Genomic DNA, 14,421 nt, shown 5'->3' on the forward strand with positions numbered 1-14,421 from the left:
CTAAAACTGAAGTCCCTTCCTCTTAGTTACAGGCGGTGAATGTATATGACATACTTAATCCTTCCACTGAAAGTGCTCACAGAAAGGATGCGAAATGGTATTTTTCAAACAAAAATAATGTTGCCAGGAGCAAACTGACAATAGTTTTGGTGATGAGAATTTCAGATTTTGGAATGGATAAGGATAGCAGTGGTCATCTATCTACTCTGAGACTGTTTAAAGACTTTTGTCAGAATCTTTGGAAGTGACTGCAGACAAAAAGCCAGTAGGTTTTGTAATTATACCTGATAAACCTCTTTTCTGCTTCTAGAGACGCTAATAAGCATATCCTGTCCAGTTTCATGTTTTATTGGTACTTTTCCATCACTGCTGTGAAAAATCCTTCAGATATCATTATTAGATCTTTGTGAGTGACTTCCACTGCTTGTTTCTACAGATGGACTGGTTTCATAGATGATACATCAAAACCTGCAATACCACTCTCCACCCACTTCCTATATCCAAAAATCAGTTGTCCCCTACAATCCATTTATTAAGAAGCGGGCATTTTTAAAAAAGATTTAAAAGGCACACACATTGGAAATGGAGATATAAAACTGTCCCTGTTTGGAAAAAAAAACTAAACCTGTAATAACCAAGTGGCAAAGAAACCCAGGAAAAACTCAGAAGCTGTTCTTCCATTTCTTTTTATTAAACCAACAATTTGAACAGTCTATGGTCTGTGGCCCTTATTTCAACTCCTTTAGTTTAGCTATTTTTAACTTACAAAACTAGAACTGTTTCCTATGTTATAATAAAACATAGGGAGGTAACTTCAGATATTAATTAGGCCAACTAGAAGAGGGAACGTGGAAAAGTATTGTCTGTCTTCCTAAATTACCTATTAGTCAGTTTTGGTGGTCTCTAACACATGCGACGAGTTGACTCACTGGAAAAGACTCTGATGCTGGGAGGGATTGGGGGCGGGAGGAGAAGGGGACGACAGAGAATGAGATGGCTGGATGGCATCACCGACTCGATGGATATGAGTTTGAGTGAACTCAGGAGTTGGTGATGGACAGGGAGGCCTGGCGTGCTGCGATTCATGGGGTCTCAAAGAGTCGGACACGACTGAGCAACTGAACTCAACTGAACACATGCACAAAATTCAGACCAAAACTATATTGTTTCTTCAGTGAACTTAGAGCTGAAGGGGAAGAAACAGTTACAAGAAACCTCAGAATTGCCCCTGGCTTGAGATTTTCTCTTTTCTAGGTCATTTTATCTGGCTCATGAGTGCACCACCACTACTACCCTTAGTAGTTCCAAAATTCTGAAATTCTCATTATTAAAACTGTACTGGTCTGCTTCCAATAATATTAGGATCATTTTATTTTCATTTATTTGGCTGTGCCGAGCCTTTGTTACAGCAAGAGAGCTCTTAGTTGCAGCATGTGGGAGCTAGTTCCCTGACCAGGGATCAAACCCAGGCCCCCTACATTGGTAGCACAAAGTCCTAGTCACTGGACCACCAGGGAAGTCCCTTGGGTAATTTTAAATGATCACTTCAGGCTGTTTCTCTGAGCACTGTAAGATGCAGGATTGAGCACCGATTTCACACGTTATCCAATTAATTCACCAAGGAAGAGAGATGTGAAGAGAAATGATCCAGAAGTGATCTCGTCCTCCACTGACTCATGTAGCCATATTGTGCAGAGGATCACTTCAGAGGGAATTACTTAGGTGGCAGAATCCAACTGGCATGATAATGCCTCGAGTCTTCCCAATGCATTTCATCAGTGTATGTTCCATGTGTTCTGTTTTTAAACTGTGGCGAGTACAGAGAGTGTGACCCCATCGTGGTCATGGAACGTTGCACTTCTTTTCGATATGTTGGACGAATACAGGCAGTGCCGGCAAGGGAAGCAAGGAGGAAGGTAAAAGTGCAAATAGGTTACACCAGCCTTTCTCTCACTGAAAGCATCGGTCAGGTCCCTGGCATTCCTGACCACGTGGAACCACTAACAGCTTCACTATCATCAACGTCATTGTGTAGCCTGGATATAAGTGATATTTGGGGCTGGAGGATCAAGTGAATTAAGTCATCAGGATGTCTGCTGCACAGGGGACGTGGACCAAAATGAAGGAGTTATAAAAACCTTGGCAGGTTAAGAACAGTACAGGCAGAATGCTCAGATCTAGTTAAGAAGGCAGAAGGAAAAATGTGAGCAGAGGCAGGACCCAGCACTAGGGCACAGGCTGTGAAAACATCAAGGTTTCCAGCCAGGGGAACACCAGAGCCACCAACCCACCCTGAGTTCACCCTCAACTCCTGGTGGGTTAGAGAAGCATGGCCCAGAGTTTCTGTATGGGAGTCAGGATGGGCTCAGGATTCTTTCAACCAGCACAGTTAAAACAAGGAACACGTGGACCAGATTAACTGAGGTGATACTTGCGTGTGTACATGCTCAATCTCTTCAGTCGGGTCCAACTCTTTGCAGCCCTATGGACTATATCCTGTCAGGCTTCTCTGTCCATGGGATTTCCCAAGCAAGAATACTGGAGTGAGTTGCCGTGCCCTCCTCCAGAGATCTTCCCAACCCAGGATTAAACCAGCATCTCCTGCATCTAATACATTAAAGGCAGGTTCTTTACCCACTGAGCCACTGGGAAACCCCCAGAAGTAAGGGTGATGGTTAGGGAAAGTGAAGCCACTCAGTCATGTCCAATGCGACCCCATAGACTGTAGCCTACCATAGACTGCAGCCTACAGGCTTCTCCATCCATGGGATTTTCCAGGGAAGAGTAGTGGAGTGGGTTGCCATTTCCTTCTCCAGGGGATCTTCCCGACCCAGGGATGAAACCCAGGTCTCCCGCATTGAGGGCAGACGCTTTAACCTCAGAGCCACCAGGGAAGCCCAAGGGTGATGCTTCAGTTAGTTCAGTTCAGTTCAGTCGCTCAGTCGTGTCCAACTCTCTGCAACCCCATGAATCACAGCACGCCAGGCCTCCCTGTCCATCACCAACTCCCGGAGTTCACTCAAACTCATGTCCATAGAGTTGGCGATGCCATCCAGCCATCTCATTCTCTGTCGTCCCCTTCTCCTACCACCCCCAATCCTTCCCAGCATCAGACTCTTTTCCAGTGAGTCAACTCATCGCATGAGGTGGCCAAAGTATTGCAGTTTCAGCTTTAGCATCAGTCCTTCCAATGAACATCCAGGATTGATCTCCTCTAGAATGGACTGGTTGGATCTCCTTGCAGTCCAAGGGACTCTCAAGAGTCTTCTCCAGCACCACAGTTCAAAAGCATCAATTCTTCGGCGATCAGCTTTCTTCACAGTCCAACTCTCACATCCATACATGACCACGGGAAAAACCATAGCCTTGACTAGACGGACCTTGGTTGGCAAACTAATGTCTCTGCTTTTTAATATACTATCTAGGTTGGTCATAACTTTCCTTCCAAGGAGTAAGCGTCTTTTAATTTCATGGCTGCAATCAGCATCTGCAGTGATTTTGGAGCCCAAAAAAATAAAGTCTGACACTGTCTCCACTGTTTCCCCACCTATTTCCCATGAAGTGATGGGACCAGATGCCATGATCTTTGTTTTCTGAATGTTGAGCTTCAAGCCAACCTTTTCACTCTCCTCTTTCACTTTCATCAAGAGGCTTTTGAGTTCCTCTTCACATTCTGCCATAAGGGTGGTGTCATCTGCATATCTGAGGTTATTGATATTTCTCCCAGCAATCTTGATTCCAGCTTGTGCTTCTTCCAGCCCAGCGTTCCTCATGATGTACTCTGCATATAAGTTAAATAAGCAGGGTGACAATATACAGCCTTGACATACTCCTTTTCCTATTTGGAACCAGTCTGTTGTTCCATGTACAATTCTGATTGTTGCTTCCTGACCTGCATACAGGTTTCTCAAGAGGCAGATCAGGTGGTCTGGTATTCCCATCTCTTTCAGAATGTTCCACAGTTTATTGTGATCCACACAGTCAAAGGCTTTGGCATAGTCAATAAAGCAGAAATAGATGTTTTTCTAGAACTCTCTTGCTTTCTCCATGATCCAGCGGATGTTGGCTATTTGATCTCTGGTGCCTTTTCTAAAACCTGCTTGAACATATGGGAGTTCACGGTTCACATATTGCTGAAGCCTGGCTTGGAGAATTTTGAGCATGACTTTACTAGCATGTGAGATGAGTGCAATTGTGTGGTAGTTTGAGCATTCTTTAGCATTGCCTTTCTTTGGGATTGGAATGAAGACTGACCTTTTCCAGTCCTGTGGCCACTGCTGAGTTTCCAAATTTGCTGGCATATTGAGTGCAACACTTTCACAGCATCATCTTTCAAGACTTGAAATAGCTCAACTGGAATTCCATCACCTCCACTAGCTTTGTTCGTAGTGATGCTTTCTAAGGCCCACTTGACTTCACGTTCCAAGATGTCTAGCTCTAGGTCACTGATCACGTTATCGTGACTATCTTGGTTGTGAAGATCTTTTATGTACAGTTCTTCTGTGTATTCTTGCCACCTCTTCTTAATATCTCTGCTTCTGTTAGGTACATACAATTTCTCTCCTTTATCAAGCCCATCTCTGCATGAAATGTTCCCTTGGAATCTCTAATTTTCTTGAAGAGATCTCTTGTTTTTCCTATTCTGTTGTTTTCCTGTTTCTTTGCATTGATCACTGAGGAAGGCGTTCTTATCTCTCCTTGCTATTCTTTGGAACTCTGCATTCAGATGCTTATATCTTTCCTTTTCACTTCTCTTCTTTTCACAGCTATTTGTAAGGCCTCCTCAGACAGCCATTTTGCTTTTTTGCATTTCTTTTCCATGGGGATGGTCTTGGTCCCTGTCTCCTGTACAATGTCACGAACTTCCGACCAGAGTTCATCAGGCACTCTATCAGATCTAGTCCCTTAAATCTATTTCTCACTTCCACTGTATAATCATAGGGGTTTGATTTAGGTCATATCTGAATGGTCTAGTGGTTTTCCCTACTTTCTTCAATTGAAGTCTGAATTTGGCAATAAGGAGTTCATGATCTGAGCCACAGTCAGCTCCTGGTCTTGTTTTTGCTAACTGTATAGAGCTTCTCCATCTTTGGCTGCAAAGAATATAATCAATCTGATTTCGGTGTTGACCATCTGGTGATGTCCATGTGTAGAGTCTTCTCTTGTGTTTGTTGGAAGAGGGTGTTTGCTATGACCAGTGCGTTCTCTTGGCGAAACTCTATTAGCCTTTGCCCTGCTTCATTCCATGCTCCAAGGCCAAATCTGCCTGTTACTCTGGGTGTTTCTTGACTTCCTACTTTTGCATTCCAGTCCCCTATAATGAAAAGGACATCTTTTTTGGGTGTTAGTTCTAAAAGGTCTTGTAGGTCTTCAAAGAACCGTTCAACTTCGGCTTCTTCAGCGTTACTGGTTGGGGCATAGGCCTGGATTACTGTAATATTGAATGGTTTGCCTTGGAAATGAACAGAAATCATTCTGTCATTTTTAAGATTGCATCCAAGTACTGCATTTCGGACTCTTTTGTTGACCATGATGGCTACTCCATTTCTTCTAAAGGATTCCTGCCCACAGTAGTAGATATAATGGTCATCTGAGTTAAATTCACCCATTCCAGTCCATTTTAGTTCACTGATTCCTAGAATGTCTATGTTTACTCTTTCCATCTCCTGTTTGACTACTTCCAATTTGCCTTGATTCATGGACCTAACATTCCAGGTTCCTATGCATTATTGCTCTTTACAGCACCAGACCTTGCTTCTATCACTGGTCACATCCACAACTGGGTATTGGTTTTGCTTTTGCTCTGTCCCTTCATTCCTTCTAGAGTTATTTCTCCACTGATCTCCAGTAGCATACTGGGCACCTACCGACCTGGGGAATTCCTCATTCAGTATCCTATCATTTTTCCCTTTGATACTGTTCATGAGGTTCTCAAGGCAAGTATACTGAAGTGGTTTGCCATTCCCTTCTCCAGTGGACCACATTCGGCTGTGGTCCATGTGATCAGATCGACTAGTTTTCTGTGATTATGATTTCAGTGTGTCTGCCCTCTGATGCCCCCTCGCAATACCTACCTTCTTATTTCGGTTTCTCTTACCTTGGGCGTGGGATATCTCTTCACAGCTGCTCCAAGAAAGCGCAGCCGCTGCACCTTACCTTGGACGAGGGGTATCTCCTCAAGGCCGCCCCTCCTGACCTTGAACGTGGAGTAGCTCCTCTCGGCCCTCCTGCACCCGCGCAGCCACCGCCTATTGGACGTGGGGTAGCTCCTCTCGGCCGCGGCTGTTTGCCTGGTCGGTTGCGCCGGAGTCGGCATCTCTCGCGTCTGTACCGCATGCTTCAGTTCAGTTCAGTTCAGTCGCTCAGCCGTGTCCAACTCTCCGTGACCCCATGAATCACAGCACGCCAGGCCTCCCTGTCCATCACCAACTCCCAGAGTTCACTCAAACTCATGTCCACAGAGTCAGTGATGCCGTCCAGCCATCTCATTCTCTGTCGTCCCCTTCTCCTCCCGTCCCCAACCTTTCCCAGCATCAGAGTCTTTTCCAGTGAGTCAACTTGTCGCATGAGGTGGCCAAAGTATTGGAGTTTCAGCTTTAGCATCAATCCTTCCAATGAACACCCAGGATTGATCTCCTTTAGAATGGACTGGTTGGATCTCCTTGCAGTTGTTACTTCTTTCTAAAACCAGATAAGCCTGCTTTGGTGAATAACATTTTAGATCCAAGAATATTTTTCTTTTTCTTTTCTTTGACAGAGGGTGTGAGTAGCAGGGCTGGGACTCTGCTTGTTTTTTGTTTGTTTGTTTGTTTGTTTGGGTGTCTCCAGAGGCTGTGCCTGCATGTGATAGGAGAGCTTCTCCTGCCTACATGGGAGGCAGGGGTGGTTCACGCAAAAGGAGTGTGCAGTCCTGCTGGAAAGGTCTCTTTTCCCCTCCAAGTTTCCTTGCAACAGTGGGGCATTCAGTAAGGTCCAACAGCAACTGAAAATGGGATTTAAGACCAAAAGCAGCCCCAGCACATTGAGACAATTAATGCTCACATCAATGACTACAGTTACTTTCATGAAATGGGAGATGGTTGGTCTTACGTGACTGGATTAGTAGAGCAACAATGGGCTCTTTGTTGATAGAGCACAGAGACAGAGCCTAGGGCTAAAGAGGTGGTTACACTGATTAGATCTGTGGATCATTTAGCCCCCTGGGACTCAATTTTCTCATCTGTAAAATGGGGACTTAGGTGATGTCTACCCCCTTGCATGTCCAGCAGGTTGTTTGCAAGTTCACTTCTCAGTGAGGTGAGCTCAGTTCTGTGTAGAAACATGTGTGAGTGGACTTGGTTTTTTGTTGGGTTTACTTTGCCATAAAAGGTCCATCCCAATTCAAGGTCATTCCTTTCCACCTTGTTGCTTCGTGGTCCACCTCAATTCTATTCTAGGCTTTCTGGGATGGTGTAAACCAAACACCCACCAAGTGTCTGTGGTTGGACTTGCATCCAACTTGAGAAGCCTGAGAATGTGTTAATGGTTAAGATTCCAAGTTCAAGTGCTGTAAACTCTCAAGTCTTCCCCCAGGGTGACTTCAGCTAGTGTATGGATCCTTTCAGAAGTACCCACTGCCTCCAATATTATATTGGTAGTTACTGCTTTATTTATTATACTATATTATATATATACTAGTACTTATTATACTAGCTGAAACTCCAATACTTTGGCCACCTGATGTGAAGAGCTGACTCATTGGAAAAGACCCGGATGCTGGGAAAGATTGAGGGCAGGAAGAGAAGGGGACGACAAAGGATGAGATGGTTGGATGGCATCACTGACTCGATGGACATGGGTTTGAGTGAACTCCAGGAGTTGGTGATGGACAGGGAGGCCTGGCGTGCTGCGGTTCATGGGGTTGCAAAGAGTCGGACATGACTGAGCAACTGAACTGAACTGAACTGCTTTATTTCACTGAATAGTTTTTAAATTTGAGCTCATTTCCTTTATTTTCCATTCCAGATTAAAACATCAGTTATTTGGGCCACCCCAAATGTTTCCTTCTCAATTCCATTATGGGTAATAATACTAGCAATACTTCTTGGATTATTGGTTCTGGCCATTTTAACCTTGGCTTTATGGAAGGTAAGTGTATTTGCTTTCTTTTCCTTTTTGAGTAGAGAGGCTACTGGGAGGATTTAAAAGGATATACCGAGGATTTCAAAGAGCCAAAGCTAGAGGCATGATCTCGGAATTTCCAACACAGGGACCTGAAGGGAAAGCTGGGTCTTGTTTGCTTTGGCAAACTTAATATGCTTGTGTAACTGACATTAAAGAAGATTGAGGGTGTTTAATGCTGCTTTTATCTTGCAATTTCTTATAAATAAATATAGAGTTAGAATTTATTAACAAAGACCTATGATCTTCTTTCCAATATGCTTAGAGTGATCATGTTATGATGAAGACTTCTCTTTTTTGTTTAATTAATCAGGATCTTAAGCTTTCTGTTGACACAATCCTATCAGCAATACTTGAGAGTTTTGTAAGCACTACACAGATGCAATTAATATAGTAATTAGTTGATACATGGGCTTTCAATGACACCACATATATTATGCATGTTCCAATATTCTTGGACTTTTTTTTTTTTTATCTTGCCAACTAGTCCATCTCCATTAAGAAGCCTTAACTTCCTCTTTCATGTGTTTTGCTGAAGTTTCTGCTGAAAGGCTGCAATGGGAATTAATTTCTGGTCCCCAAACCAACAGGACTGCCAAGTTTCACAGGGCTTTCCATTCCAAAATAGAAACAATGTCACAGTGACATGACCATAAGAGTAATTAATCCAGTCACATCTTCAGTTCAGTTCAGCTCAGCCGCTCAGTCGTGTCCGACTCTTTGCGACCCCATGGACTGCAGCACACCAGGCCTCCCTGTCCATCACCAACTCCCGGAGTTTACATCTTAGTTTAGTACTATTGTTGTCATTCTCCAAAATCATAATGTATTTTTATTTTGAAACAACATGAGACATGCTTAACAAACTGAGAAAACCTTGCCTTTTGAGTTAAGTAATGGCTTTTCTGATCTTCATCAGCAGTTTTGTGCCATCCTGAGCCCACACAGGTCTAAGGCATGGTCTATCTTTAAAAATAGACTTCTGTGTTATTCATAGTAACTTTATATCCACAAATGATGCAATGGTATGTAGCAATTGATAGAGTAATGCACTAGTCCTATGAGAAAAAGATGACTCAATGGCTGTAAGTGAAAGCTAATGAATTGGGCTTCCAACCTAAGAAACAATAAGAATTAACATTTTAGGTTTCTAGGGGAAGTGTTCTCTCCAAGACCAAATCCTCATTTGAAACTCAGGAGAGTGAAGATTCAAGAATCACCTCTTCCCCGAGTTGCTGATTGATCTCTGGAAAGTCACGAAGCTGTTGAGATGGAAATAAAGGACCCATCTAATTATCTTCCGTGTACTAGATATTCCACCAAGTGCAGAGAGAGAGATAAGCATCTCTCCACCTCCTCCTTTAGTCCATCTTTAGGTAGCCCATAGTACACTTCAGGGATCTGCTTCCCCTGGTCAGGAATTCATATTGCTGCAGGCTCCAGAAACATGCAGAAAAGCAGAGAAAAAATCCTTGGGCCAGGTTGCTATAAGCCCAGAAAAATATACAAGGTCCATAAGTGGTTTATACTCAATGAACGTTCTCGGGACTTCCCTGGTGGTCTAGTGGTTAAGACTTCCTCTTTCAATGCAGCGGGTGCAGTCTGGAACACTGATCGGGGAGCTAAGATCTCACATGCCTTGAAGCCAGAAAAGCAAAATATAAGACAGAAACAATATTGTAATAAATTTCAAAAAGACTTTAAATAATGGTCTACATTAAAAAAAAAAAAATCTTTCAAAGAGAAAGAACATTCTCCCACCACCACAGGCAGGGAAGGAAGGACGTGGACACTGCATAGGCAATAATTCCTCTCTGCAGGTAAACAACACACTGCTCTCACCTCCTAATTTGGAGAATTGGGCAGATTATAGTCTCAGAGCACCAGATTCCTTAGACAACACATAAAGGGGGGGAAATTTATTTTTTTAAGATATTTAATGTGGACCATTTTAAAAATCTTTATTGAATTTGTTACAATGTTGCCTCTGTTTTATGTTTTGTTTTTCTGGCCATGAGGCATGTGGAATCTCAGCTCCCCAACCAGGGATCAAACCCATACCTCCTGTATTGGAAGGTGAAATCTTACCACTGGACCACTAGGGAAGTCCTGACAAAGAGAAAACTCTTAGAATGAGGGGTTTCATGAATTCTCAGGATGACCTGACTGGCTGGCCCATTTTTGTCTTCCCTAGTGCGGATTCTTTGACCGAGCAAGACCACCCCAGGATGATATGAATGACCGGGAACACCTGACCAATGAGAAAACCCCTGAGGCATGAAAAGGAAAGCCAAAGACAAAAACAACTCCAATACTAGTCCAGTTCAAAGCAAAGAAGGATCATGAGGGTTGTCCTGCACCTGCCAGTGTCCTCAGACATGGGAGGGCCATGTCATCACCTCATCTACACTGTACTCTGGGGAAGTTTCCATGGATCCTGGTGATCCTGTGGGGAAAGGAAGCCTCCTCAACACTGCAGAAATGCTGGGCAGCCGTGGAAGATGTCTTTGGCTTGAGTCCTTCTGTATTTGGCAGATACTTTGAAATGGGTGTGGGAATGTGAGATTGCTTTCCAGGTAAATCCATCTGATGTCTCGAAAATGCAGTGTCTGAGTTAGGATGGACTTTAGAAGGTGAACTTGGACCAAACCTTCCAACACTACTGTATACAATGGAATATTTGACACCTCCCTCTGGAAAAGAAACATTTCTAGTGACGTTACAGCTCAGGGAGACCAGCCTATGCTGTTGGGACTGTAAAAGGACCTTGGAAATGGCAGAGATCATCTTTGTGAGTGAGGATAATGATTTATTTATTTATTTTCCATGACTCTAGGATATCACTCTAGAGGATCTGGAAATTAAAGATTTGGTTCGCTGGATTTTGAAATCACTCACCAAATTTCCCTCCAAGATGTCTGTTTTGTGCAGAATACGTAAATTAACAGGACTTAGGATTTAGATAGGGTTAAGGAAAAGTGAATTGGTATTAGAAGGCTGTTTCACTTTCATGACTTCTACATGAAATTTCTTTTATTCACGCTTTCAGGGACTCATATCTGCTTAATTTAGCCTTGCAGAAAGTTGCATTGATATCTACTTTAAAAAAATCATCTTTCCATTAACTGAATTAGCAATATACAAATTTCAAGGGACTCTTAACACTGAGTGGTACTTAAAAATAATGGTAAAATTTCTAGAGTCCATTCACAAAAAAGCAATTCAATAATTTGGGCAGGCATATTATTTTTAATATCTATAAGAGGCAATAGCAGTATTTTAATTTGGGATTAAATACCTATTTTTTTCTTTTTTTTTTACTATACGTCAAACTTACATTCACAGAAAAGACACGTTAAACATAAATAGGACGAAGCGTAAAGTTAGGCATATGTGTGATGAACCTAGAAAACAGATTCCTATGGATTTTATTTAGAACTGCCTGTTCCAACTTTACTTTTCATTTTTCCTGCTAATTGTTATAGTATGTGACTTTGGAAAATAATTTTTACTAAAGCTATTTTCCCAGCATCTTGAATTTAACCATCACAGAAACTTGATGTTTAAAACTCTTGTAAATAATCCATAATCATATGTAATAGTATCGTTTTAAGTAAAATCGACCAGACAAATTCATATAGTCTGCACAACTTTGTATCCTTTTTATGATAATGAAAAATTATTATGAAGAAGTGCTGAACAAATTTTATATTTATGTGCAATATTTTATAGACCTATGTATCAAAAAGCATGTTTACACTGGCACTAGTTATTTTTAAAATTAATATCCTGAATATTAAGTATGATAAAACCAGCAGACCCCAATCCTTCAGTTTACAAAGCAGTTGGAAAATTTATGTCCCAATTTCAACAATCACACTTGATTCAAAAGATGAGCCAAACTCACAGACACTAAATTTTTGGTCATGCCTTAACCTGGAGACAAGCCATCTGGCTCCAGCTGCAGAATTTCTTTGGAAACCAAATCAAAGGCACATGGTGAATACACTGAACAGTTCATACTCTGTCTGCTCGTGACTTCAATCCTGTCATGGTAGCAGTTTCAAGGCTGTCAGGAACTGAAGTCTGGCTCCCAGCGTGTGTGGCTGATTTGGGGGTGAGAACTGCACATGTTTCAAAGAGTTTGAGGGTCTCATGTCAGCCTCGGGGGGTCTTAGGTGGTTGTTGACTGGGTGGAAGTGGTTCTACAGGCAGTGGCTGTCTCTGAGATGAGTGGAAGGAGGGCTCTCTGCCTCCAAAGTGACATCCCAACTCTTGTCATCATACCTGACTTTTGGCCAAGAGAGAATAGCTCCTCAAGATTTGGGGTCACAAAAGAGCCCTGAGAAAACACACCTGTTGTCTTTTAAGCTAACCTTCATAAAGGAACTCGGAACTCTTAGGGCTGGGACCATCAAAGCCAGGTCATACAGACACCTGGAGGAAGCTCATGATGCCAGGAGCAAGGCTGGGATCCAGAACAGAGCAAGGTGTGAGGACTTCAAAGGCAAACTACAGCATCCTCACAGTCTCAGCCCAAAGTGATCCCCATCTAGAAGGACAGGCACTGCTATCTACAGACAATTTGCAGAGGGCCATCAATGCACACTGAGGTCAGGTGAACCCTCCATGCCTCAGTTCTTGAGTATCCCTCCATGTGGAAAATATTCTAAAAATGCACTGAGCAAATCTGCTTCTCATCATATAAAGCCAGTCACTTTCATCATTTATAATATGCTGTTGCTTCTCTTAGAATCCATCTATATATTTCAGATATATCTTTTGAAATACTTGCAGCTGATTTTCAAGACATGGGAAAAAATGGACAAATCAAGTTTTATGAACTTGGAGATTTTTATACACTAAATAAACAACATGGACCAATTTCCCACTGAAACCCCACTTCTTTGAACTCAACCCTTTTCTTGTTTTATTTAAATATATGTGTAGAATCTGTGAAAATTTTCATGTATCTATTTACCTTGTCACTAATAAAATTAAAAACTAAAGACCTGATGACATATTTGTGGGTTTTTTCGCAAACAATGTAAAACTTTCCTATGATGGCAGACATCAAAGGTTTGCGTCTTCACACTTTGATTCTTTACCACAAAAACATTTAACACTGAAAGAAATTTGAAAGAGCAAGGATATGACACTTCTTTGGAATAATGAACCTGTTCTAAATTTAGATTGTTGTGATGTTTGCATGAATACACTAAGAAGGACTGGACTGTATGCATTAAATGGATGAGTTTTATGGGAATTAAATCTCAATACATATGTTTAAAAATGTGAGTCATTTCTGATACATACACTTTCATAAAACTGGTATCTTTTTCTTTACTTTTCCTTTCTTTTTTAAAATATTTATTTACTTGTTTGGCTATGTCGAGTCTTAGCTGCAGCATGCAGGATCTTTGTCACATCAGTCAGGACCCTCTAGGTGTGGCATGTAATCTAGAGCATGTAGGCTCAATAGTTGCAACACATGGACTTAGTTGTTCTGTGGCATGTGGGATCTTTGTTCCCCAACCAGGGATCAAACCCAAGTCCCCTGCATTGCAAGGCAAAATCTTAACCACTGGACCACCAGGAAAGTCCCTACATTGTCTTCCAAATTGTGTCCATATGAAAACTTCATGTTTTAATGAAGCCTTCCTTTGGGTCTTTGACCAATTCAAAAGTTGCTCCTAGTCTCCAATGGCATTTTGTGAATTACTACACTTTTCCAGTTGTTCTCATGACTGTTTTCCAGCTGTGCCAATCCTCTGTGCAAGCAGGAATATCTTTTCACCTTTGTGTTCCCTACATTAAGCACCACCATTTGTTACATAGTCTGTGCTCGAAAACCATTCTAAAGTGAATGAATGAACATACGTGCACAGTAATAATTATGTGATAGTACTTTTGTAATCTCTGCGCCTATTACAAAGCCTGGAGGTACATGCCTTTTTATATCCTATGTATAATGTTCATATAATGTTGTTATAATAGTTACCCAATGTTTTTATCCAATTAGCAGATCATCATTTATTTAACACTACTTCTTATTGGAAATATTTCTTCATAAATTCATTTATTAAGAATAGCATGAAATTGAATACTTTCATACATGAGGTTTCTTTTTGGTTATTTCAATAAATGAACTTCACAAGAGTGAGGTAGTTTGGTTAAAGTAGATGAATATTTTTGTACTTCTTGATAATATATTATTTCTTAAGAGGACTAGGTCAATTTGCATTAAATACACCACTTCCT

General features: G+C 41.7%; 1 protein-coding gene across 1 annotated transcript in view; it reads left to right on the forward strand.

Moving 5' to 3' along the window:
* Positions 1-13,176, forward strand: part of ITGA8 (integrin subunit alpha 8) — a 203,458-nt gene extending 190,282 nt beyond the window's left edge. The window contains exons 29-30 of the mRNA XM_055429258.2: positions 8,005-8,127; positions 10,355-13,176. Of these exons, the coding sequence (XP_055285233.2) occupies positions 8,005-8,127; positions 10,355-10,441 (210 nt within the window). The 3' untranslated portion in view covers positions 10,442-13,176. The remainder of the gene's footprint in view (positions 1-8,004; positions 8,128-10,354) is intronic.
* Positions 13,177-14,421: the final 1,245 nt, after the last annotated feature.

This window comes from Moschus berezovskii, chromosome 15 (assembly GCF_049115385.1).
Source record: "Moschus berezovskii isolate FMDL1 chromosome 15, NW_MosBer_1.0, whole genome shotgun sequence".
In the NCBI taxonomy this organism is placed as follows: domain Eukaryota; kingdom Metazoa; phylum Chordata; class Mammalia; order Artiodactyla; family Moschidae; genus Moschus; species Moschus berezovskii.